At 48.8% G+C, this 25,698-nt stretch overlaps 1 protein-coding gene across 1 annotated transcript in view; it reads right to left on the bottom strand.

The window, feature by feature from the left end:
* LOC138285943 (zinc finger protein Xfin-like) overlaps positions 1-25,698 on the bottom strand; it is a 664,541-nt gene that overhangs the window by 470,159 nt on the left and 168,684 nt on the right. Inside the window, exons 7-8 of the mRNA XM_069226463.1 lie at positions 8,365-8,457; positions 5,934-6,041 (exon numbers count right to left, since the gene is read on the bottom strand). Coding sequence (XP_069082564.1) covers positions 5,934-6,041; positions 8,365-8,457 — 201 coding nt within the window. The remainder of the gene's footprint in view (positions 1-5,933; positions 6,042-8,364; positions 8,458-25,698) is intronic.

Genomic DNA, 25,698 nt, shown 5'->3' with positions numbered 1-25,698 from the left:
AGCTGTGTTTATAATGTTCTTGTAGCTGTTATTTAAAACATTTTAAGTAGAAATTTAGGAGGAAAAATGCTCCTCTCTCTCAATCACAAAAAAGAATAGATGTAGTACTGTCTCATCCTTAACCTGGGTGAGAAAGGGACGAGGATGGATCAGATGAGCAGATGCTGCTGCTTGTGACTATCTGCATTACTGTGACTTTGCCTGGGTCTGGGCTTGGCCTCAGGTTCACTGTGAATGTCACATCTTCTGCACAGTTGTTGCCTTCCGGGTTACATGCGACTGAAAGCACACTTGGCATCAGATGAACATGTACGAAGGGTCTTATGAGATCTGGGATATTTCATGCTTGAGTAAGTATGAAGAATATGCGATTCTGACTTCAAGCAAACACATTCGGTTTCAAGTAGAGAAGCAGAGCAGCATGACCATCAATGAACAAACGTGGGCCTCCTCGCCGTCTCATCTTCAGCACTACGGCTCGCTCCCCAGAGTTGGAGGCAGCACAGGAACGGTCTCTGTTAACTTTTGACTTCTGTGGACTGCAGAAAGCTGGCTCTCTATATAGTGTGCAAAGCTAGGCACACTGTGCAGATAGCCCAAGCAAGCCCACCTTGGCTTACAGAGGTAAAAACTAGACCAGCTAATTCTCTAATTTTTTTTATAGTAGCTTGGTCGAGCAGTTAGGCCAATCCTGGAGAAGTGTTAAGCATACGTTGTCCTCACAGTATCAATAAATGTGAACACACTCTAAAGAATAACTTGAGGCCAATTTAAAAAATACTTCAGATTTTTATAAATTTTTTAAGACCAAGATCATCAAAATCGGGTAAGTACTTTTTAAGTTATGCATTTTCAAAGTTTCTAAAATCTTGTGTTTCGGTGCGTGATTATGCACCATAGGAATCACTGGGATATAAAACCAGGCAGTGCGTTTACCAAAGTCTCCTTCTGTTTTTAGGCCAAGGTCGTCGAGATATCCTGCGGACCAGCCAGAGAAGTTTGGGCGGCTCCCGGTTCCGGGGGAGCAGCTGCTGAAAGTCTTTGGAGCTGGTGCAGGACCACTGCGGGGGACCACTTGGAACAACACTGCACAAGCAGACTTCAAAGTGAGCCCGGTGGGTCCTCTTGGAGTGTGGAGGTCGCAAGGGGTGGTGGACCCTTACAGCACAGCTGGTTCTCCTGTGCAGGGGCCAGGGAGGCTGGGTGCAGAGCAGATAGGCCAGCCAAGAGCTGTGTGCAAAGGTGCCCTTGGAATCAGGAGGCAGGTCACTTTGAGGGTGGATTGAAGGTCAACAGGGCCACGGGGTGGTATTAACTTGTCCTGAAGTCCCTCGACTGGTGCTTGCTTCTGTTCCTCGGAGAGTCAGCAGTGGATGTTTCTTTTGGGTGTCTGATGTTGAGGGTCCAGTACCCCTGGCTATTGCACGGTTCGGCACTGGAAGTCGCAGTGCCACCAAACTTGGCACACTTGCAGGATTTGACCTCTGGGTCCGTCAGGTGAAATTTGGTCAGGCTGCTGTGTCCAGTTCCTTGCTTAGCAGCCGGTCAGTGAACTGGACTTCACCGGTTTCTTCTTCTTGGTTGCAGGGAGTGATGCCTTCAATCTAGACGGAGGTCTGTGGCAATTTTCAGAAGGTTGGAGGTCCTTTGGGGTTTCTTAGACTCCGTCCGATGTCCAGTCAAATCCTCAGTGGCGACTGTTGAAGTCCTGGGTGCAGAAGGCAGGGTTTGGTGCCTTTTTCTTGGTGCAGCAGGACTTCAGTTTTCAAGCCTTGGGTCTTTTCTTTTGCTGGCCTTCGTATTGCCGTCAAATCTGATTTGCAGTTCCAGGGGTGCCCACTAAATACTGCATTTAGTGGGCAGTTAGGGGAGTTCCTGGTAGTGACCAATGGGCCATCTACCTAAGGGTGGCTACAACCACTATGTGACCACTTCCTATGGGCTGAGGTCACTTCCCTATCCCAGATTGGCTATTTTCCTACCATGCAAGATGGAGGAAAATGAAATGGAGGGGTCACCTCGCATGCAATACCCTAGGGGTGGTGCAAGCTGGGACTGACCACTCCTCCTGACCTTTGTTCATTTTCCTACTGGGAACAGGGGCAGGCATCTCCTGCTAACAGCAGGGCTGGGGTCGCGTTTCAGAGCCGCAAGCACTTTGAAGCTCACAGGCAGGGCAGTGCACATTCCTGGAGGAGAATCTTGTCTGATGGTGGCAGGCTGGTTAGGACCAGTCAGCAACCGTGCCAGAGTTAGTTAGCTTTTGCAGGGGTCACCTCTAAGTGGCCTCTGGGTACGTTTTGCAATAAACCCAATACTGGTACCTGTTTGAACCCTGGGTTGTTTGGTATCAAACAACTCAGAACAATTAATCCAAAGTCGCCATCATGTAGCTGTGAAACTCATACTGACCGGTGTGCAGCACATGCATTTCAAATGACTGCTCTGTACACTTAACTAGGTTTTAGGTTTGGCAAGGTCACAGTAGGGGCATAATGCTCATGCATTAGAGTGCACCCTGCCTTAGGGCTGGAAGGCCTGCCAGAGGGGTGGCTTACCTATATTGTATGCAGTGTGTAGTGACAGGCCACACAGACTGCGTGCCATGTCATGTTTGCATTTTAGGATTGCACCAGGACACTCAGCCTGCACTGGCAGTGCTGAACATACTTGGATGCAGGGTTCCTGAGGGTGGTACAATCTGTGCTGCTGCACTCAGGGGCTTACCCTTAGTACCCCATTGTCTTGGGTACCCAAGTACCATTTACTAGGGACTTATAGTGGCAGCTAAAGGTGTTGCCAATTGTGTCAATGCATCACAACAGTTTGGGGAAAAAGATCTGGCCCAGGGAACCTGTTAGGCAGGGGCCCTGGGCACTACAACTTTGAAACCACATCAAATACTAGGCAAAACGGTGGGGACTAACCATGTCAAAAGAAGCACTTTCCTTCATAGACCCCCACTTTAATATACTGGAACCGGGGACCCCTACTGAATTATTATTGGAATCTGAGGACCCGTCACTACTGGACCCCAGGGACCCCCACTGAATCATTACTGGAAGGCAGGGACCCTGGTCTAAACATTGTTGATGATTTGAACCTCAAAACAACACACAAAAAAATACAGAAACAAGCATGTCATCAAACACATAAACAAATGATAACACATCTAATTTAATTTGCAAACAAATAAAACTTTTAAAAAAGTAGAATTTTAATAGGAAGGTTGGAGTTCTTCTAAATTCAATTGAAGCCACACATCGTCCATACTATATTCTGTTTGATGCATCTGCACTGCTCCCACAAATCAATCTGGGGACATTAATTGAATTTTAAGCATCCAATTTCACAATCCTTGACAATTTTATCAACCTGTTAATATTAACTAATTTTCTAGGGAGTTACAAACCGCCCAGAGGGGGCTTTGCAGACCCCCACTAGTCCCTGGACCACAGGTTGGGAACCACTGATCTACGCTACTTGAAAGCCAACATGAGAACCTTCCCACAGAAGGTATGATCCAGAATGTTCTCCTACTAAGATCCAGAATGTTCCCCTACATTCCTTGAGGAGTGAAATGACAAATTACAGCAAGCCTGGTGTCTCACGCCCACATTCATATCCAAACTGAAGGTCCCTGTGGCACACAACACAACAGCACAAGAGCAGGATGAGTAAAAAGAACTGCAGCCCGAGCTCTCAGCATCTTGTGATGCAACGAGCCAAGATGGATTCGGCACTACCGTGGCACAGGTGCGAGGGCGAGAGCTGAATCAACGTTTTACCCATCCTTATCCAAAGGTGCACAAGATGATGTTACAGGCTCCAGCTTGGGAATGCAGCCTTCATAAATGACCAGAGGATTTTCAATACGTCTTTTGGCCAACAGCGAGAAATAAGGCCACCTTCAACGCATCGGACTACAGGTGAACGTCAGATCTGTGTAAAAATGTCGAGGCAAGCAGTAATTCAAACAACCCCTCCCTGCTGGGACTGGGCACACTCCTACAAGCCCTTACAGAGCATCAGTTAGTGTAGGATCCCATTGGACAATGCTGCTGAGGAAGTCTCATTCATAGCTTCTTCTGCCTGCTCATCGTGAACAGCGTTATAGGCTTCAAAACAGGGGCCAGAAAAGCAGGTGCTGGTGGGGAAGAGCTGCAGGTGCATGTTTTAATAAAGTCCTTTCACAACGCAGATGCATATCTGTAATTAGTTGTGGGCATTTGATGTTCTGGTAAGAAATGTGTGATTCGAAGAAGCTGCTAAACTCGTCAGCACCGATACTCTGTCTCCCTTGGACTCTACGTTTGGTGACCCCTCGTTGATTCAAGCTCACGAGATGTGGTCAGTTCTAAGGTAGGGACTCCCTACCTGTGGGACCACAGCCTATGAGATACAAGATTCACTCCCTGAACCATGGGCTATCCTCTATGGAGAGGGTGTCTTAGAAACCAGGGACAGATCAATCAATGCTCTGATTTAGTCGTGGACTCATTAACCCCTGGCACAGCAAAGGCTACTAGCTTTGAGGAAAGCCTTATGAGCTAATGTGTCTGTCTATAACATTTCTCTGGTCATCTACACACTGCCCTCTGAGATGGGGTCTGTGGCCACCTACACTGCTCACTGAGATGAGGTCTGTGGCCACCTATGCAGTGCTCACTGAGATGGGGTCTGTGAAAACCTACACACTGTTCACCGAGAGGGGGGTCACTGCCTACCTACACACTGATCACTGAGATGGGGTCTGTGCCACCTACACACTGCTCTCTGACATGGGGTCTCTGGTCATCTACCCACTGCTCTCTGAAATGGGCTCTGTGGTCACTACACTGCTCACTGAGATGGGCTCTGTGGCCACCTACGCACTGCTCACTGAGATGGGGTCTGTGGCCACCTATGCACTGCTCACTGAGATGGGGTCTGTGGCCACCTTCACACTGATCACTGAGAGGGGGGTCTGTGGCCACCTACGCACTGCTCTCTGAGATGGGCTCTGTGGTCACTACACTGCTCACTGATATGAGGTCTGTAGTCACCTACTCTGCTCACTGGCATGGGGTCTGTTCCACCTACGCAATGCTCACTGAAATGAGGTCCGTGCCACCTACACACTGCTCACTGAGATGGGGTCTCTGCCCACCTACACACTGCTCCCTGAGATGGGATCTGTGGACACCTACAAACTGCTCAGTGGGATGAGGTCTGTGGCCACCTACACACTGCTCACTGAGATGGGGTCTCTGCCCACCTACACACTGCTCCCTGAGATGGGATCTGTGGACACCTACAAACTGCTCAGTGGGATGAGGTCTGTGGCCACCTACACACTGCTCACTGAGATGGGGTCTCTGCCCACCTACACACTGCTCCCTGAGATGGGATCTGTGGACACCTACAAACTGCTCAGTGGGATGAGGTCTGTGGCCACCTACACACTGCTCCCTGAGATGGGATCTGTGGACACCTACAAACTGCTCAGTGGGATAAGGTCTGTGGCCACCTACACACTGCTCCCTGAGATGGGGGCTGTGGCCACCTACTCACTGCTCACTGAGATGGGGTCTGTGGCCACCTATGCACTGCTCACTGAGATGGGGTCTGTGCCACCTACACACTGCTCCCTGAGATGGGGTCTGTTGCCACCTACGCACTGCTCTCTGAGATGGGGTCTCTGCCACCTACATACTGCTGTGATGGAGTCAGCAGCTCTTTCACAGGGTTCACTGCAGCTTCACTCCCAAGGTATGACACTCTTCTCAGCGACCCTCTCACAGGTTTCACTGCAGCTTCACTCCCAAGGTATGCCACCTTTCTCAGCAGACTCTCTCTGTTATTTCACTACAGACCACGCCTCACGATATAAAACACATTCTCAGCTGAGCCTTACATATTTTACTGGTGAAGGGTGTTTCACTTTCTCTCACCTGAAGGATTGGTAACGTGTTCTCTTCTCTGACAGTCTTGGATATCAATGGGATACGTTTCTCCATCCTCATTAATACCGATGGACGTCACTGTTGTCACTCCAGAACCTGTTATGAAAACACATTTTTCAGGATGCCCCATAGTGTGATAGCAGAACCAGCATCACAATGCTGTTGTAAATCATTCTCCCTCATGATATGTTTGAGCATGTTTTTACACTCACTCTCCTCTGTCAGGTGGGGCACCCACAATCTTGATTTAGTTGGGGGTTGGGGGGGGAGGGGAGTCCCGTTGCCACCATGGCTCCTGCCGGCTCCCCCAGTGGAAACTGGTCATTTAAAAAAAGAAATAGGCGGGTATCCTGTTGCCCATCCAGAGCCCACACTGTTGGCATCCATTGGGGTGTAATTGGCTCAAGGAAGGAGCCCCCTCCCTCACAGACACACACCCCCTCCCTTTTTGTAAAACTAAAAAAAAAGAAAAAAAGAAAAACAAATAAGGTCATTCATAGATAAAATGTGGCAGCCGTGGGATCGCAGCAAAAACCCTGATTGTTTTCATGTTGGCCCCAAGAGGGGTCACATATGGGCTGAGGTGGCGTAGGGCATCCCCAACTTGACCCTTATATATTTTTATATTTTTTTTTACACATTTCCAGGACAGGAGACTCCCCAGAGACTTGTAATGGCCACTGTAACATTTTTGTTGATGTAGCGGTCAGCCAATCAGAGCGCTGATGGCCTAAGTGCAAAAAAGTGTGCTTTCTGGCAAGATCTTGCTTCCTGCTAAATTTGGCGTAATTCTGATCAGATGTTTTGGAGGTATTGAGTCAATGGAAACTGCATCGGGAATTTAGTTTTGAGACACCCCACTTTTTACTCGGCCCCTGCTTTAGAGAGCACCCTGAAACTTTTCAGGAAGGAACTGACATGGATGTCGGTGCCAGAGCCCCATGAGGTGGTTGTATGACTTTACAACAAAACTCGATACAACGGACGGACATTTACATATCTGTATCTACATCACTATATCTATTAGCTGTTACAGTTATTTAAAGTTAATATAACTCGCTCCCTCACCATGCACAGTTTTCTCATCAATTATTTTATTGCAAATGTTACATTGATATCATCAATGATGCCATAAAAGATGCCGAGTGATGTAATATCTGGGGTAATTAGCTGTGCATGGTGAAGGCGCAAGTAATAGTAACCTTAGGGAGCAAACTATAGTTACTTGAAATAACTAACTATAACAGCTGAATTTCTATGGTTTGTGCTTGTAAATATAGAACCCATAACATTCCTGTAACCTTTGTTTTTCCTGTGAATTTCTATATATTTTTTTTTTACGTAGCAGGGAGGGTGGGGGGTTTGGCTGCCCACACGTGCCACGCAGGGCCTTCTGCCAAATGCATGGAGCTTCTAGATCATTTTGTGCATTTGCATACTCGCAGTAATTAAAAGAGTTAACGATGAACTCTGCTCTCACAGAAGAGGACCGGAGGAAAGATCACACTCGTCACAGCCACTACAGAAGAGATTGCTCTCCAACAGAGAAAGAATGAATTCACAGCCATCAAGTATTTCAGATCTTTTTTTCAAGGTGGAATTGCAGAGAAAACAAACTTGCTTTGCCTTGGATAAGTTCAAGAAGTTGGAAGGATTTGTCCTTTACAGATGTCAAGATTCACCTGGGGCACATGCTATGTTTATATTTGTTAGAGCTTCCGGTTGAGGTTTAATTTTTGTGAAATGAGCATCCATGACAAAATGGATTTTCACCTGCTTATTTATCCAAAGAGAGTCCGTAGTTTGGCGCAAAATGTCTACCCAACTGGAGTACTTTCTACTGGCTAATTAGTAAGTGCTACCTCGTTGGGTAGATGTATAGTGCACATTCCACAATACCACTGTGTAAACTACCACGAGGTAATGTCTACAGTGACGATGTGGGTCGTAATTTCAGCTATGTGATTGTGCCTCAAGCATCTTCATACTGAAATCTGTGCCAACGTGAATCCTTGAATAGATAATATGGCAAGACTACGAAGAGTTAGCTCTCCGCCAAACAAAGAGGCACTTTGTCCCTGTGTGTTCTTTGGACTTTGTCAGCTGCCTATAAACTTGTTTATCAGCCTGACAGTTTGAATTACACATTTTGTCCTTCTCTCACCTTTCCTCATCCACTCCTGCCTTCCCTTCCAGGACATTTTTTGGGAAGTTAGGGTTTAACATCTTAGCAGCTGTTTTTAAATAACGCGGTGGAGTGGAAAACCACGTGCTGCCAGGACATATGTAGATGTTTGCAAACCATTCAAGGTCCGGTTGTTCCATCTCTAAAAGCCTGCGGAGAGGTTTAACTTCTGGGAGGCCTTTCTTCACTGTGCCCTCTTTGTAATTTAGGGAAATTGTAATGTTTGTAACTTACCTGCATTCGGGCAGACACTGCTTTCTTCTCTCTTTGAGAAATGATAATCCTTCAGCTTTTGCTCCACATCAGTATTGTGAAATGCAAACACTGCTGCAAGAAATACAGTTATTGGATTATAAATCATATTTGCGATGTAATTCCAACATGACACATTGCCTTTAATGGAGTGGCATCATGCAAACTGGGATGCATCAAGCGCTTCATTCAAAGTATGGAGGACAGGATAGTCCATCACAAATGTGGAGGACGCCCCATCCGCTGTGTTATATGTGGAAAGAGTATCCCCTGCCATACATTATAAGGATACTGCAAGTCACCAAGGAGTTCCATGACCAAACAGAGGAAGGATGCTGAAGGCAGACTTCCTTTCTAAGGTTAGGTAGGGGTAATTCCGCAGAGACTCTCAATATTCTTATAATGTATGGCAGGGAGTACTTTATTCCTTATAATACTTGGTCACACCATCACCTTTACCACAAACCACGTAAATCATTGGTGCGTAGCTTTTTCATATAGGAGAACGTTTGCAAACATGAAGAATAAAATTAGAATCATAGAATTTCTAGTCCAAAATTTAACATATAAAAAATTGATAGATGTTTGATGCAAAAAGATTTTAGATTCAGTTTAATACAAGCGATTAAAAAACACAAAGTAAAATATAGAGAAATATTCTAAATTTTCCATATATACCTTAGGAGTGTACAAAATAAACATATTGCCATAAATCTCTCCTTTCAGATTGACATTATACAAGTAGAAAAACAGAGCAGAAGAAACAAAATGAAAATGGCACTTACCCAGTGTACATCTGTTCGTGGCACCAGTCGCTGGAGATTCACATGTTTTGCATAGCTCGCCATCTGGTGTTGGGTCGGAGTGTTACAAGTTGTTTTTCTTCGAAGAAGTCTTTCGAGTCACGGGACCGAGTGACTCCTCCTTTTGTCTCCATTGCGCATGGGCGTTGACTCCATCTTCGATTGTTTTCCCCGCAGAGGGTGAGGTAGGAGTTGTGTTGTAGTAATAGTGCCCATGCAATGGAGTGACTAAGTATGTACCTATTTAAGGTCTAAATAATATATTTACAAATGTACAAAGTTGAAGCTAACTTCCGGACTGCTACAGGCTCCCGGGGAGGCGGGTGGGCACATGTGAATCTCCAGCGACTGGTGCCACGAACAGATGTACACTGGGTAAGTGACATTTTCAGTTCGATGGCATCTGTCGCTGGAGATACACATGTTTTGCATAGACTAGTAAGCAGTTAACTCCCCAAAAGCGGTGGTTCAGCCTGTAGGAGTGGAAGTGGTTTGAAATAAGGTTCTTAGCACGGCTTGACCTACTGTGGCTTGTTGTGCAGATAACACGTCTACACAGTAGTGTTTGGTGAATGTGTGAGGCGTAGACCATGTGGCTGCCTTACATATTTCGTGCATTGGAATATTTCCTAGGAAGGCCATGGTGGCACCTTTTTTCCTGGTTGAGTGTGCCCTTGGTGTAATGGGCAGCTGTCGTTTTGCTTTAAGGTAGCAGATTTGGATGCACTTAACTATCCATCTGGCTATACCTTGTTTTGATATTGGGTTCCCTGCATGTGGTTTTTGGAATGCAATAAATAGCTGTTTAGTTTTCCTGATGTTCTTTGTTCTGTCAATGTAGTACATTAATGCTCTTTTGACATCTAATGTATGTAGTGCCCTCTCAGCTACGGAATCTGGCTGTGGGAAGAATACTGGTAGTTCCACCGTTTGATTTAGGTGGAATGGAGAAATAACCTTTGGTAAGAATTTCGGATTAGTTCTTAGGACTACCTTATTTTTGTGTAGTTGGATAAAAGGTTCTTGTATTGTAAACGCCTGAATTTCACTTACTCTTCTTAGAGATGTGATGGCGATGAGAAATGCAACTTTCCATGTTAGGAATTGTATCTCGCAAGAATGCATAGGCTCAAAGGGTGGACCCATGAGCCTTGTTAAGACGATGTTGAGGTTCCATGAAGGAACGGGTGGTGTCCTTGGTGGTATAATTCTTTTGAGGCCTTCCATAAACGCTTTAATGACAGGTATCCTAAATAGTGAAGTTGAATGGGTAATCTGCAGGTATGCAGATATTGCTGCTAGGTGTATTTTAATGGAAGAGAAGGCCAGGTTCGATTTTTGTAAGTGTAGTAAGTAGCCCACTACATCCTTTGGAGATGCGTGTAATGGTTGAATTTGATTTTGATGGCAGTAGCAAACAAACCTTTTCCATTTGCTTGCATAGCAGTGTCTAGTGGATGGTCTTCTAGCTTGCTTTATGACTTCCATACATTCTTGTGTGAGGTTTAAGTGTCCGAATTCTAGGATTTCAGGAGCCAGATTGCTAGATTCAGCGATGCTGGGTTTGGATGCCTGATTTGTTGTTTGTGTTGTGTTAACAGATCTGGCCTGTTGGGCAACTTGACGTGGGGTACTACTGATAGGTCTAGCAGTGTTGTGTACCAAGGTTGCCTTGCCCATGTTGGTGCTATCAGTATGAGTTTGAGTTTGCTTTGACTCAACTTGTTTACTAGATATGGAATGAGAGGGAGAGGGGGAAAAGCGTACGCAAATATCCCTGACCAGTTCATCCATAGGGCATTGCCTTGAGACTGCCTGTGTGGGTATCTGGACGCGAAGTTTTGGCATTTTGCGTTCTCCTTTGTTGCAAATAAGTCTATTTGAGGTGTTCCCCAAAGTTTGAAGTAAGTGTTTAGAATTTGGGGGTGAATTTCCCATTCGTGGACTTGTTGGTGATCTCGAGAGAGATTGTCTGCCAGTTGATTCTGAATCCCTGGAATAAACTGTGCTATTAGGCGAACGTGGTTGTGAATTGCCCAGCGCCATATTTTTTGTGCTAGAAGGCTCAGCTGCGGTGAGTGTGTCCCCCCCTGTTTGTTTAGATAATACATTGTTGTCATGTTGTCTGTTTTGACAAGAATGTACTTGTGAGTTATGATCGGTTGGAATACTTTTAGTGCTTGAAAAACTGCTAGCAGTTCCAGGTGATTTATGTGCAGTTTTGCTTGATGTATGTCCCATTGTCCTTGTATGCTGTGTTGATCGAGGTGTGCTCCCCACCCTGTCATGGAAGCATCTGTTATTACGTATTGTGGCACTGGGTCTTGGAAAGGCCGCCCTTTGTTTAAATTTATACTGTTCCACCATTGAAGCGAGAGGTATGTTTGGCGGTCTATTAACACCAGATCTAGAAGGTGATCCTGTGCCTGTGACCATTGCGATGCTAGGCACTGTTGTAAGGGCCTCATGTGCAGTCTTGCGTTCGGGACAATGGCTATGCATGAGGACATCATGCCTAGGAGTTGTAATATCATCCTTGCTTGTATTCTTTGTGTTGGGTACATGCGTTGTATGATATTGTTGAAATTTTGAATTCTTTGTGGACTTGGAGTGGCTAATCCTTTTGTTGTGTCTATTATGGCTCCTAGATATTGTTGTACTTTGCACGGCAGAATGTGCGATTTTGCATAGTTGATGGTGAAACCGAGTTTGTAGAGGTTTTGTATGACTTGATTTGTGTGGTGTGAGCACATTGTCAGTGAGTTGGACTTGATTAGCCAGTCGTCTAGATACGGGAATACGTGTATCTGCTGCCTTCTGATGTGTGCAGCCACTACTGCTAGACATTTTGTAAAGACTCTTGGCGCGGTTGTTAAACCAAACGGCAATACTTTGAATTGGTAATGTATTCCCTTGAATACAAACCTGAGGTATTTTCTGTGAGACTGATGTATTGGTATATGGAAATACGCGTCTTTGAGATCTAAGGTTGTCATGTACTCCTGTTGTTTTAACAATGGTAACACTTCTTGTAGCGTCACCATGTGAAAGTGGTCTGATTTGATGTAGGTGTTTAGTATTCTGAGGTCTAGGATTGGTCTCAGTGTTTTGTCTTTTTTTGGTATCAAGAAGTACAGTGAATAAACTCCTGTGTTTGTGTCTTTGGTACTAGTTCTATTGCGTTCTTTTGCAATAATGCTTGAACTTCTGTTTCCAGAAGGTCTGAATGTTGTTGTGATACATTCTGTGCTTTTGGTGCTATGTTTGGAGGGAATTGTAGAAATTCTATGCAATAACCATGTTGGATAATTGCTAAGACCCAAGTGTCTGTAGTTATTTCCTCCCATGCTTGGTAATACTGACCTATTCTTCCCCCCACTGGTGTTGTGTGGGGGGGTGAGTGACATCTGAGTCACTGCTTGGTTGTGGGTGTTTTGGGGCTTTGAAATCTTCCCCTATTCCTAGGGAATTGTCCTCTGTATTGGCCCCGAAAGCCTCCCCTGTACTGTCCCTGGTAGCTGGACGGTGTTGCCTGTGAGATGCTGCCTTGTGTGGCCTGACCCCGAAACCCCCCTCTAAAGGTTGTCTTGCGGAAGGTGCTGTAAGTGCCTCTGCTCTGCGGGGAGTAGAGTGCGCCCATGGCTTTAGCAGTGTCAGTGTCTTTTTTCAGTTTCTCAATCGCCGTGTCCACTTCTGGTCCGAACAGTTGTTTTTCGTTGAATGGCATATTGAGCACTGCCTGCTGTATCTCTGGTTTAAAACCAGACGTTCGTAGCCATGCGTGCCTTCTTATAGTCACAGATGTGTTAATTGTTCTCGCAGCTGTGTCCGCTGCGTCCATAGCGGAGCGTATTTGATTATTTGATATGTTTTGTCCTTCCTCAACCACCTGCTTTGCCCTCTTTTGCATTTCCTTGGGTAGATGCTCAATGAGGTGTTGCATCTCGTCCCAATGGGCTCTGTCATAGCGCGCAAGTAGTGCTTGGGAGTTAGCGATGCGCCACTGGTTTGCAGCTTGTACTGCGACTCTTTTTCCAGCTGCATCGAACTTGCGGCTCTCTTTATCTGGGGGTGGTGCATCCCCAGAAGTGTGGGAGTTGGCTCTCTTGCGAGCTGCTCCTACCACTACGGAATCTGGTGGCAGCTGTGAGGTGATGAAAACAGGGTCTGTGGGAGGCGCTTTATACTTTTTTTCCACCCTTGGTGTTATTGCCCTACTCTTGATCGGCTCTTTGAAGATGTCCTTTGCGTGCCGAAGCATTCCTGGAAGCATAGGCAAGCTTTGGTAGGAGCTGTGGGTGGAGGAGAGGGTGTTGAATAAGAAGTCATCCTCGACTGGTTCTGAGTGGAGGTTTACGTTGTGGAATTCTGCCGCTCTAGCTACCACTTGTGAGTAAGCCGTGCTGTCTTCTGGTGGTGAGGGCTTCATGGGATACGCCTCTGGACTGTTGTCCGACACTGGGGCGTCGTATAAGTCCCAAGCGTCCTGGTCCTGGTCACCTTGGCTCGTGGTGGTGTGAGCTGGGGAATGTGATGGAGTTAGTGCTGGTGAAACGTTAGTTACAGGTGGAGGAGAGGGTGGCGGAGTTACCTTTTTCACCATTTTTGGTTGTGGTGCTAGGTCTGTTTGAAACTCTAGTCTCCTCTTCCTCTTAATTGGGGGAAGGGTGCTTATTTTCCCTGTTCCTTCCTGTATGAAAATACGATTCTGCATATGGTCCACTTCGGTGGATTGCAACTCTTCCTCAAACCTAGGCTTTCGCATCTGAGAGGAGAGCGATTGCTCTTCTGAGTAGGAACCGGTAGCTGGGTCGGTTGCTGGTCGTCTTGGCACCGAAACCCTGTCTGTACTCTTTTTCGGCTCCGAGGTGACTTTTTTATTTTTTGGAGTCGAAACCTCTCGGCGTCGATCTTCCTCGGTGCCACTGTCTCGGCGTCGAGCCGTCTCGGCACCGCTATCTCGGCGTCGATCTTTTTCAGCAGCACTGTCTCGGTCCCGAGCAGGCTGCGTGCCGGTGTCTCGACCGGAGTCGGACGATCTCTGCACTGTTTCGGGCTTTTTCGGTGCCGAAGGTCGGTCACCGAATTTATGGGTCGAGCCATGGCCTGGTGGCAGTGGCGTCCCCTGGGCCTTATCACTTGTTTTGTGTGTTGCCTTCGACGTCTTACTCACAGTTCTTTGATCGTCAAATTCCTCGGAGTCCGATTCGTGTATCGAGAAGGCTTCTTCCTCCTCTTGTTCTTCGAACTCTCGGTGCGCTGTCGGCGTGGACGCCATCTGAAGTCTTCTGGCTCGACGGTCACGGAGTGTCTTTCGGGACCGGAACGCACGACAGGCTTCGTAAGTCTCTTCACTGTGCTCGGGCGACAGGCACAGGTTACAGACCAAATGCTGGTCTGAATACGGGTATTTGTTGTGGCATTTCGGACAGAAACTAAACGGGGTCCGTTCCATCTGCGTTGTCTGACACGCGGTCGGGCCGACTAGGCCCCGACGGGGGATCGAAAGTTACCCCGAAGGGCACCGGAGCTGTCGAAACTTCGATGCGATGTCGATCCTATCTAAGCCGATCCCGAGCGCAACAATACCGACGAAATCTTCCGACAGTTAACTAACTTTCCATTCCGAAACTCGGAGCGACAGGAACATGTCCGAACCCGATGGCGGAAAAAAAACAATCGAAGATGGAGTCGACGCCCATGCGCAATGGAGACAAAAGGAGGAGTCACTCGGTCCCGTGACTCGAAAGACTTCTTCGAAGAAAAACAACTTGTAACACTCCGACCCAACACCAGATGGCGAGCTATGCAAAACATGTGTATCTCCAGCGACAGATGCCATCGAACGCAATGTTTCGTTTTCACAGCAGGTTCTTCAGCCATGCTCTGTGACCTGACCTGCTTTCCACCTCGGCTGCTGGCAGCAGGCATTGCAACATCAGAACTCAACTGTAATAAGTTATTACAGTTGACCTCTGGAGTGTTCTCTGTATGAGTGGAGACTGAGTGCATCACAAGCCAGTGATTATAAAGAAATTAGAGACAGGCTTGCAATACAGGGATTGCACAATCCTATGTTTTTTAAGTGTGTTATCGAGTATGGCACTTGTAAGATGGCAGACGGGATATACACTGTGTTTAGATGTAATAAGCCATCAACCAAACTATAATTAAGCTCATACATTTTCATGAAGTAGGCCAAATCTAAACAACTAAATTATGACTTACACTACGACCACTGAAGTAAAAGGCATGTGTAGTGATTACAGAATGAGCAAAAACTAGCAGATGGCATATATGCTCTTGAAACACCTTCACTGCCCTTCCCAGCAGGCAATGGCTTTCCAAACTATGGGGGTCATTACAACATTGGCGGTAAAAGCTGCTTACCGCCGTGCAGAAGACCGCCAATACACCGCCGCGGCAGCGGATTTCCGCCACGGTCATTATGACCCACAGCTCGGAATCCGCCAAAATCCAGACACCAACACAAGTCTGCCACACCAAAGGTCAGTGATAAATGGGCAATAACAAAACCTCCACCGTCACGCCAACAGGAATACGCCCACACTATCACAACCTACGAATCCACGCAGCGGTCTTTCAACCGCGGTATTCCATTGGCGGTACACACAGCTGCGCTCAAAATACACACACATTTAAAAAACACATCCACATTGGACAAATCGAAATACACACACCTGATACACATACACACACCACTCCCACACATCCAATACAATATAAAACACACACCCACATCACCCACAAACCCTTACGTCAACAATTGCGACAGAAGGCCAGAGAGACACACCACCAGAAAGAATAGCATCCACAGGCACCTTACTCCATCACTCACACAACATCCAAGCATCTCACACAACACACCTCTAAATATCACCCCACACATCACAACACACACCACCCCACACATCACCCACACCATCCCATGGCCCCGCAAAGACACCCCAGGTTCTCTGAGGAGGAGCTCAGGGTCATGGTGGAGGAAATCATCCGGGCAGAGCCACAGCTATTTGGATCACAGGTGCAGCACACCACCATAGCTAGGAAGATGGAGCAATGGCGAAGAATCATGGACAGGGTCAACGCAGTGGGACAGCACCAAAGAACACGGGATGACATCAGGAAGAGGTGGAACGACCTACGGGGGAAGGTGCGTTCCGTGGTCTCAAGACACCACCTTGCGGTTCAGAGGACTGGCGGCGGACCCCCACCTCCTCCCCCAGAACTCACTACATGGGAGGAGCAGGTCTTGGCTATACTGCATCCTAAGGGCCTCGCAGGAGTAGCTGGAGGAATGGACTCTGGTAAGGCAAATCTTTACTACCTTATCCCCCCCACCCCACCTGCATGCCATCACATACCCCCACCCTCGCCCTCACCCCCATCACTCCAACTCCTCACGTATGTTCCAATATCACAAACCACACATCCCAAGCCCTGAATGTAACACCAAAACATGGACACCCATCACCAAAGCATGTCCACTGCACATACCCATTCACCCCCCTAAACCATTATCACACAAGGTCCTACACAGGAATGCAAGCACTGGGGTACAGGGTCACCCACCCATTGCACACCATGGCACACACAGATGCAATAATCATGCTTTTACACCCCTGCAGGACCCCTACCCAACGTCACCAGACAGGAGGGTCCACACATGTCCACTCCACCCACAGAAGAGGCCCACAGTGATGACAGCAGCTCTGTCCAACTGGTTCTAGATGACCAGCCCGGCCCATCTGGGATCTTGGGACAGTTGGTTCCCCTCACACTGGCACAGGCCACTACGGAGCTTCCCCCCTCTGGAAACACCAGCACAGGACCCACCCAGTGGGCCCATCCCTCTGTCCCCAGGACACGTCAATCAGCAGTGTGTCCACCACTACAGGGAACCCAGGCTAACACACCACCCCAACACCAGGGACCTGGGGGGAGTGGGCACACGGTTCAGGGGACAGAGGCCCAGGAACACAGGGGAACTGGGAGGGCTGCTGTGCGACAGGGGGAGTACAGGCCCAGGGAACCCACTCTCCACGAGGCCCTCTCAAACATCATGGGAGCCTACCACCATTCCCAGGAGACTATGGCAACGGTACTGGCCAAGTTTCAGGAGACCCAGCGGCTGCAGGAGGAACAGTATCTGGGCTTCAGGGAGGAACTCAAATCCATCAATTCCACCCTGGGCACCATTGTAGGGGTGCTGAAGGAACTCGTCAACACCAGGAGGGACACTGTGGCACAACAAGGGGCTCCTGACACTAGCCTGGACGATGAACTGCCCACCACCTCCGCCGGCGCTAGTGGACAGGAGGCACCGCCACAGGACCACGACACCAGCACGACCCACCCCCTGCAGATGGAGAACCACCCCGCAAGAGGTCCCTGAGATCCAGGACCAAGACAGAGAACAATGCCAAGACCCCTGCCAAGAAATGAGCCCACCCTGAATGTCATCCTTCTGTCCCACTTTGTCACCCTGTCCATACTTAGGGGGTCATTATGACCCTGGCGGAAGGCGGAGAACCGGCGGTAAGACCGCCAACAGGCTGGTGGTCTTACTTTGTGGAATTATGACCATGGCGGTTACCGCCATGGTCATCTGCCGGTTCTCAGTTCCGCCCGCCAGGGCGGAGATGACCGCTGGGCTGGAGACCTGGGTCTCCAGCCCAGCGGCCGTCACTAGACCGCCGGCGGTATTTGGACCCGGCTTACCACCGTGGATTTCCAGCGGTTTGAACCACCATGAAATCCATGGCGGTAAGCACTATCAGTGCCAGGGAATTCCTTCCCTGGCACTGATAGGGGTCTCCCCCACCCCACACCGACTCCCTCCCCTACCCCCCACCACCCCTGCCACCCCCCAAAGGTGGCAGGGCACCCCTCCCCACCCCAACCCCCAACATCACATTACCCATACTCACACGACACGCACGCAGGCACCACCTACACACTTACATGCACACACGCTGACATACATGCCTACATCCACACACACAGTCAGACACGCACACCCACATTCAAACATACACGCACACATCCATACAGACATACCCACAGACATACACGCACTCATTCCCATACACACAACACCCCCGCAAGCATACACGCACTCACACACCCCCTCTACATACACAGACGCACACCCCCATGCACCCACACAACACCCCCCACCCCCCTCCCCTCACGGACGATCGACTTACCTGGTCTGACGATCCTTCGGGAGGGGACGGGAGCCATGGGGGCAGCTCCGCCGACACCACACCACCAACAGAACACCGCCACGGCGAATCACAGGACGTGATTCGCTGGGCGGTGTTCTGTTGGCATGGCGGTGGAGCAACCTCCACTTCCCCGCCTCCCGCCAGTATGGCTGTTGGCGGCTTTCCATCCGTAAAAGGACGGAGAGCTGCCAACGGTCATAATAGGGCGAGCGGCAGACCGCCACCACTGGCGGTCTTCTGCACGGCGGTCCCTCGGCGGTCTTGGAAAAAGACCGCCGAGGTCAAAATGACCTCCTTAAACTGCCCCAGCTCCACTTCCTATGCCCCTTTGGACAATGCACCTGTGAGACTAATAGACTGGACTCTGCCATGGACATTCCTCCACCATCACCCCTGACCATTTTACAACCCCCTCCACAATTTAGCACTTAAATAAACACCCTTAAATCACAAAACAATCTGGAGTCAGTCTGCGCTTTCACAATTGTGTATTTGCAATAACTGAGGGAAATAGCAATGTCCACTGTATTGTCAACATACCTATGTCACACAGCTCTAGTCCATGTGGAAACAAAGCAGATGTCACACAGTGGTACCCACATCTGTGAAATCGTAAGGGAAAGTGACAACTCAGTGACCATACACTGGGTGAAAATGACAGACAGATGAGAGGTAGTAGAATTAAATCAGATGTAGCAGGCAGTGTTGTCTTCTTACCTGTGTCTCACTGTAAGTATTGGTGGATCACCGTGTTCCTGTTGTCTACGTCCTCTTCTTCTGCTTCCTCGTCTTCACTGCCCACAGGCTCCACAGCTGCCACAACACCTCCTTCTGGACCATCCTCCTGCAGAAAAGGCACCTGTCGTTGCAAAGCCAAGTTGTGAAGCATACAGCAGGCCACAATGATCTGGCATACCTTCTTTGGTGAGTAGAATAGGGAACCACCTGTCCTATGGAGGCACCGGAACCTGGCCTTCAGGAGGCCGAAGGTCCTCTCTATAATCCTCCTAGTTCGCCCATGGGCCTCATTGTAGCGTTCCTCTGCCCTTGTCCTGGGATTCCTCACAGGGGTCAGGAGCCATGACAGGTTGGGGTAACCAGAGTCACCTGCAAATGGCGAGGGACAACTGTTAGACACACACTAACTCATAGGGACATCCCCAGACCCAGACACCTATTCACACTGTATAGGGTCCATGTCCTCACCTAATAGCCACACACAGTGCCTCTGGAGTTGCCCCATCACATAAGGGATGCTGCTATTCCTCAGAATCTAAGCGTCATGCACTGAGCCAGGAAATTTGGCATTCACATGGGTGATGTACTGGTCGGCCAAACACACCATCTGCACATTCATTGAATGGTAACTCTTCCGGTTTCTGCACACCTGTTCACTCCTGCGTGGGGGGACCAAGGCCACATGTGTCCCATCAATGGCACCTATGATGTTGGGGATATGTCCCAGGGCACAGAAGTCACCTTTCACTGTAGGCAAATCCTCCACCTGAGGGAAAACGATGTAGCTGCGCATGTGTTTCAGCAGGGCAGACAACACTCTGGACAACACGTTGGAAAACATAGGCTGGGACATCCCTGATGCTATGGCCACTGTAGTTTGAAAAGACCCACTTGCTTGGAAATGGAGTACTGACAGCACCTGCACTAGAAGGGGGATTCCTGTGGGATGGCGGATAGCTGACATCAGGTCTGGCTCCAACTGGGCACACAGTTCCAGGATTGTGGTACGATCAAGTCTGTAGGTGATGATCACATGTCGCTCCTCCATTGTCGACAGGTCCACCAGCAGTCTGTACACCGGAGGATGCTGCCATCTCCTCACCTCCCCAGCGGATGTTGCCTATGGAGGAAAACAGCGAGCAGAGAGTCAACCAACTCTGAGGTACGTAAACACAACTTAATCGGAAAATGTTTGCAAATCGACATATGGCTGTATTAGTGTTTAAGCAAGGCCTAGATATGTGTGACACAGTCCAAAATAATGCCATGTGGGCCCCTGAAATGGCGGCTGCCTGACCTGTAAGGTGGGGCAAGGGGATATGAGGTAACTGCGCTGGCGTTGTACACCGTCGCAGTAGGCGGTCGAAGACCGCAGCACAATCCTGCATTGGTTAACATTGGACCCTATGGGTCAGAGGAGCCAATGACGATGTACGCCGGCGGTGACGGTACGCACCGCCCGGATGTGACCGCCATTTTCTCTCTGTTCACTCACTTGATGCCTGATCTTCGACAGGAGACCTCAGTCTGGAAGAGACAATGGCTCGTGTGTCTGGGGAAAGGGCCCCTGCCTTCAGCACGGAGTAGTTGGAGAAACCCGTGGATGGGGTCCTCCCCCAGTACACGCTACTCTATGGTCCTCCAGACAAACAGGTAAGTACACTGTGAGCATGCTGTATGGGCAATGCCTGTGTGGAGTGGGGTGGATGAAAGATGGGGGGTGGAGAATGAGGTGTGCATGAAACGACGGTGAGTGCATGTGCGTCATGCCAAGGGTAGGGATGCAGGCCAATGACTGTGACGGTGCGGACGGTAATAACTTATCTTTTTCCCCTGTACTATTACTGTAGGTCAGCGCCCACCAGAAGAAGGACATTTGGCGTGCCATCGCCAAGGAAATCCGGACCCTGGGGGTCTACCACAGGTGGATCAACCACTGCCGGAAAAGATGAGAGGACATTCGCCGCTGGAGCAAGAAGACGCAGAGGCCCAGCTGGGGATGGCCTCCCAACGTGGGAGGGGTGCCGTCGCACCATGACACCCCTGATGTTCCGGATCCTGGCGGTGGCGTATCCGGAGTTGGATGGGCGCTTGAGGGCATCACATTCTCATTCTGTTGATTCAGCGCGCATTGTAGGTGTCTGGGTGGGGGAGGTGGGTGTGGGTTCCCCTAGGCCAGGGCGAGTTTAGTAGGCAAGGACCCTTCTTAAGGCAGGCCCTATGGCACCCCACCCCACCTGTGTACAGTGCCAACTACACCTAGTCAGGCTCCTGTGACATCCATGTGTGCAGCAATCTGGCATAGCCTTGTAAGCCATGTCCCTGGGATTGAATAGGGAACTCCAAGTGCGCGGCGTAGTGCAGGGGGCTTCTGTGTCTGTATTGTCTGCCAACGGTAGCAGTACTGCATGGACTCAACATGTCTTTCTTCTGTCTCCCCCCCCCCCTTTTTGTGGTCTCCCTGTTCTTGTGTGCATTAGCATCATCAGGCGGAGGAGCAGTGGCACCAGAGCAGGAGGGAGCTGCATCTCACATGGCCCTGGAGGGCGACACTACGGAGTCTGAATTTACCAGTGGGACGGAGGGCGAGGGGAGCTCCACGGCAGGGACAGGAGCTGACACCAGCGATACGGACTCCTCCTCTGATGGGAGCTCCCTTGCGGTGGCGGGCCCATCTGTGCCCCCTGCATCTACAGGTACAGCCACCACCCCCTCCTACCAGCCCCACCCTCCCAGCAGCCCCTCAGCGTTTGCCCCGTGCCCGCTCATCCAGGAGGGTGGGCATCTCCTTCGCCCCAGGCACCTCAGCCCCTGTCCCTGCCCCTGTCAGCCCTGCTGCCCTCAGTGAGGAGGCCATTGACCTCCTCAGGTCCCTCACTGTTGGGCAGTCTACCATTTTGAATGCCATCCAGGGTGTAGAGAGGCAGTTGCAACAAACCAATGCACACCTGGAGGGCATTCACTCTGGTCAGGCAGCCCATCAGCGAGCTTTTCAGACTCTGGCCTCAGCACTGATGGCAGCCATTGTCCCTGTCTCTAGCCTTCCCCCTCCAACTTCCTCCACCCAGACCCAAACCCCTGTACCTCAGCCTATCCCAAGCACACCATCAGACCAGCATGCACAAATCTCAACACACAAGGGACGCTCTGGCAAACATAGGCACCACACATCCCACTGGCATTCACGCAAGCATCAGACACATGCAGACACACCAACATCCACTGCCTCCACTGTGTCCCCCTCCTCCTCGTCTCCCTCCTCCCTCCCTGTCTCGTCTCCACTCACACCTGCATGCACTACATCCTCAGCCACTACGTCCATCACCAGCACACCCACCACCACACCCCGCTCACTTGCAGTCACCACCCCCACTACCATTCACACGTCCCCTGTGTGTCTGTGAGGCCACCTCTCAAGGTACACAAACACGGACACACACCCACTCAACAGCCATCCCCCTCACGACAGCGTCCATCCCATGCACCTTCACCCAAAGTCACCAAACGTACACCTCCTACAACCACTACCTCTTCCACCACTCCCAAACCCCCTCCATCTACCCGTCCCAGTGTTCCTAAGAAATTTTTCCTGTCCAACCTTGACCTCTTTCCCTCATCTCCCACACCCCTTCAGTCTCCTAGGGCCCGACTCTCCAGGTCCCAGTCCAGCACCTCAGCCACAACATCTGCGGGACCAGTGGTGCCAGTAGTAACCGGCTCCTGGAGTGCGCTAGGCAGCAGGGCAGCCAGTGTGGCAAGGAGCCAGAGCACGGACAGTTCCCCACCTGTAAAGCATAAAAAGTTGGCCAGTGCCCGGCGGGAGAGGGGAAGAAATCAGCCACCAAAGCTGCTCCCAGGGGTAGTTTGGGGTTTGGAGACAGCTGCGCCACCATCCAAGGTGGGGAAGGGGCACAGTAAAACCGGTAAGTCTGGGAAGATCTGCACGGCGGACAAGACCACCACCATCACCGCTGCCCAGGACACCGCCGCCAACATCCCCGCTGCCCAGGACACCGCTGCCCAGGACACCGCCGCCAGCAGCACCGCTGCCCAAAACACCGCCGCCACCAGAACCGCTGCCCAAGACACCGCTGCCCAGGGCACCGCCGCCAGCAGCACCGCTGCCCAGGGCACCGCCGCCAGCAGCACCGCTTCCCAGGACACCGGCGCCACCGCAGGCCAGTGAGCGCCAATGATTCTGACGCTACTGAGGCCGCCACAGGCAGGATGAAGCACTCTGGGCACAAAGCCCCCTCCAGAACCAGTGGAGTATCACATCCACTACCTCAGTCCTTGGCAGGATGAAGCACTCTGGGCACAAAGCCCCCTCCAGAACCAGTGGAGAAAGGCATCCACTACTGTAGGAGGCTGGCCTGGCTTGTAGTGAGTACCAAGGGGCACTTACACTCTGTACCAGGTCCAGTTATCCCTTATTAGTGTAGAAGAGGTGTCTAGCAGCTTAGCAGAGCAGCTTAGGCTGAACTAGGAGACATACAAAGCTGCTACTATACCACTGGTGTCATATGCACAATACCATAAGAAAACACAATACACAGATATACTAAAAATAAAGGTATTCATCATATACTTTATTCGACCATAGGTCATAAAAGTTACATATTAAATTGTACAAAAAAGGTACGTTTTCTTCATTATACTTTTACACTGGCTGAAAATAGTAAGGTTTAGAATAGGAGAAGCTTCTGTAGGCAATGGCCTACTATAATCCACCGTTGATCCCGATACATAACTTAACATTTGGATACCAGGGTTTCTGAGACAATTGCTTCATAACGTTAAAATAGTACAAATATTTAAAACTCTTAAAACAATATGGGGTGATTTCAAAATACATATTTCCCAGATGGTATCATCATCAAGATAAATACAAACTATCCGACCCAAGATGTAAAAATTTAAAGTGCTGATTTGATGTTACATAATAATATAATTCCTTAATAATTTAGATGGCATACTTTAACAAAAAGAGCCTACTACCGGCACAATCATTTGGCAAATTTAAGCACTGTCAAATCGTTAAGACACAAGCACAGTGTGATAAAAAGCTTATATATTAACTTAAAATGGTTATCGGATTCATGTTAAAATGGCACGAGTACCAGACAGATGCATAAAAAATAGCTCTTTATGGCTAAAACTAGTGTTAAAATGGCAGAAACACATAATGATTACCTACATAATGTCTGAAAAATCTATTCCAAGCCCTATCCAACCCACTTCATCCAGATCATCTTCATCATCAACTTAGTTCATCAATGACCATAAAAGCACATAAAACAGAATATAATAATTCTTAAGTAAATAAATAGATACATGTCTGTAAATAGGTGTAAAATATTAAAACAATAACTTGATTTGCACATATGGCTCTAAATCTTACCTATATAGAGATAAGACCTTAAATAACTTTTTGAAGATGGCAACGTATGCGCCAAGCTGTTGCTAAATACTTACTTACTGAAAGAATTACGTCAGCTGAATTATGGCTTTTTAGAACCCGTAGAGCCAAGGAGCAATTCTTGAATCCCATGTCCCTGCAAATCTTGCGGATCCATTTTGTTCGCGGAATCGCATAGGCTGGGCAGAAGAACATAAAATGCTCAATGGTTTCAAAAATACTGCCACAGGCAGGGCATGTATCGGGAAGATTAATCGACCCCCACCTATGAATCAATGACATCAGGGGCAGTGAGCCAAAACGAAACCTTGCGTATAAGCTCTTGCCTTGCAAGTCCGGTATCACATCCAAATAGGATTCAAACTTTGGGGACCATTTAATATCAGTAAAGGAATTAGTTAAGCGACCATGGGATTTATGGATTATGTAGTTGTCCTTAACATAAGACCAATAGGTTAACTTTAAAACATTTTTGTGCCGTCTCTCTAATTTGTGGGGATTTTCCCAATAGTCGCCCAAGCCCAAAAGCCTAAGCCAATGGGCCACATGGCGAATCCAGGGAAGAGTATTAGCATTTTGGCATTTCAGTAAATCGAGTAATGCGGTCTTATATATATCTAGTTCGGGGGTTGTCCATAATCTAATCCAATAAAGGAGAGGTCTTAGAGTAGCTAGATCTGCTACTCGGCTTAACCCCAGATCTAGAAATAATGGAAGCAAGGGTGTAGTGCGTGGACATGCAATTAAAGCCCTTGCAAAGTTGTTTTCCCCCACACTGATCTTATTGCAGTTAGCGTAACCCCATACCTCCGCTCCGTACAGGGCTGCACTTTGAGCCTTAGCCGTGTAAATTTTTATTGCTGGGGAAACAACCTTTGTAAAGGAGCTTTGATAAAAACGCAATATGGATGAGGCTCTATGTTGAAGGAGCCCTGCACTTTTCGTAATCTGCTCTTCCCATAGTAGTTTACTGGTTAACCTAACTCCCAAGTAATTTATAGAGCTTACTTCCTTCAGCGGTACTCCCTCAATGTGGATGGAACATCTTTTCCTAGGTCCCTTGGATAAGACCATCAATTTTGTTTTGTTAATGTTAACCTCCAGC

This window comes from Pleurodeles waltl, chromosome 3_1, assembly GCF_031143425.1.
Source record: "Pleurodeles waltl isolate 20211129_DDA chromosome 3_1, aPleWal1.hap1.20221129, whole genome shotgun sequence".
NCBI classification, from domain to species: Eukaryota; Metazoa; Chordata; class Amphibia; order Caudata; family Salamandridae; genus Pleurodeles; species Pleurodeles waltl.
The sequence above is the reverse complement of the archived record's forward strand: the minus strand, read 5'-3'. Positions and strand labels throughout refer to the sequence as shown.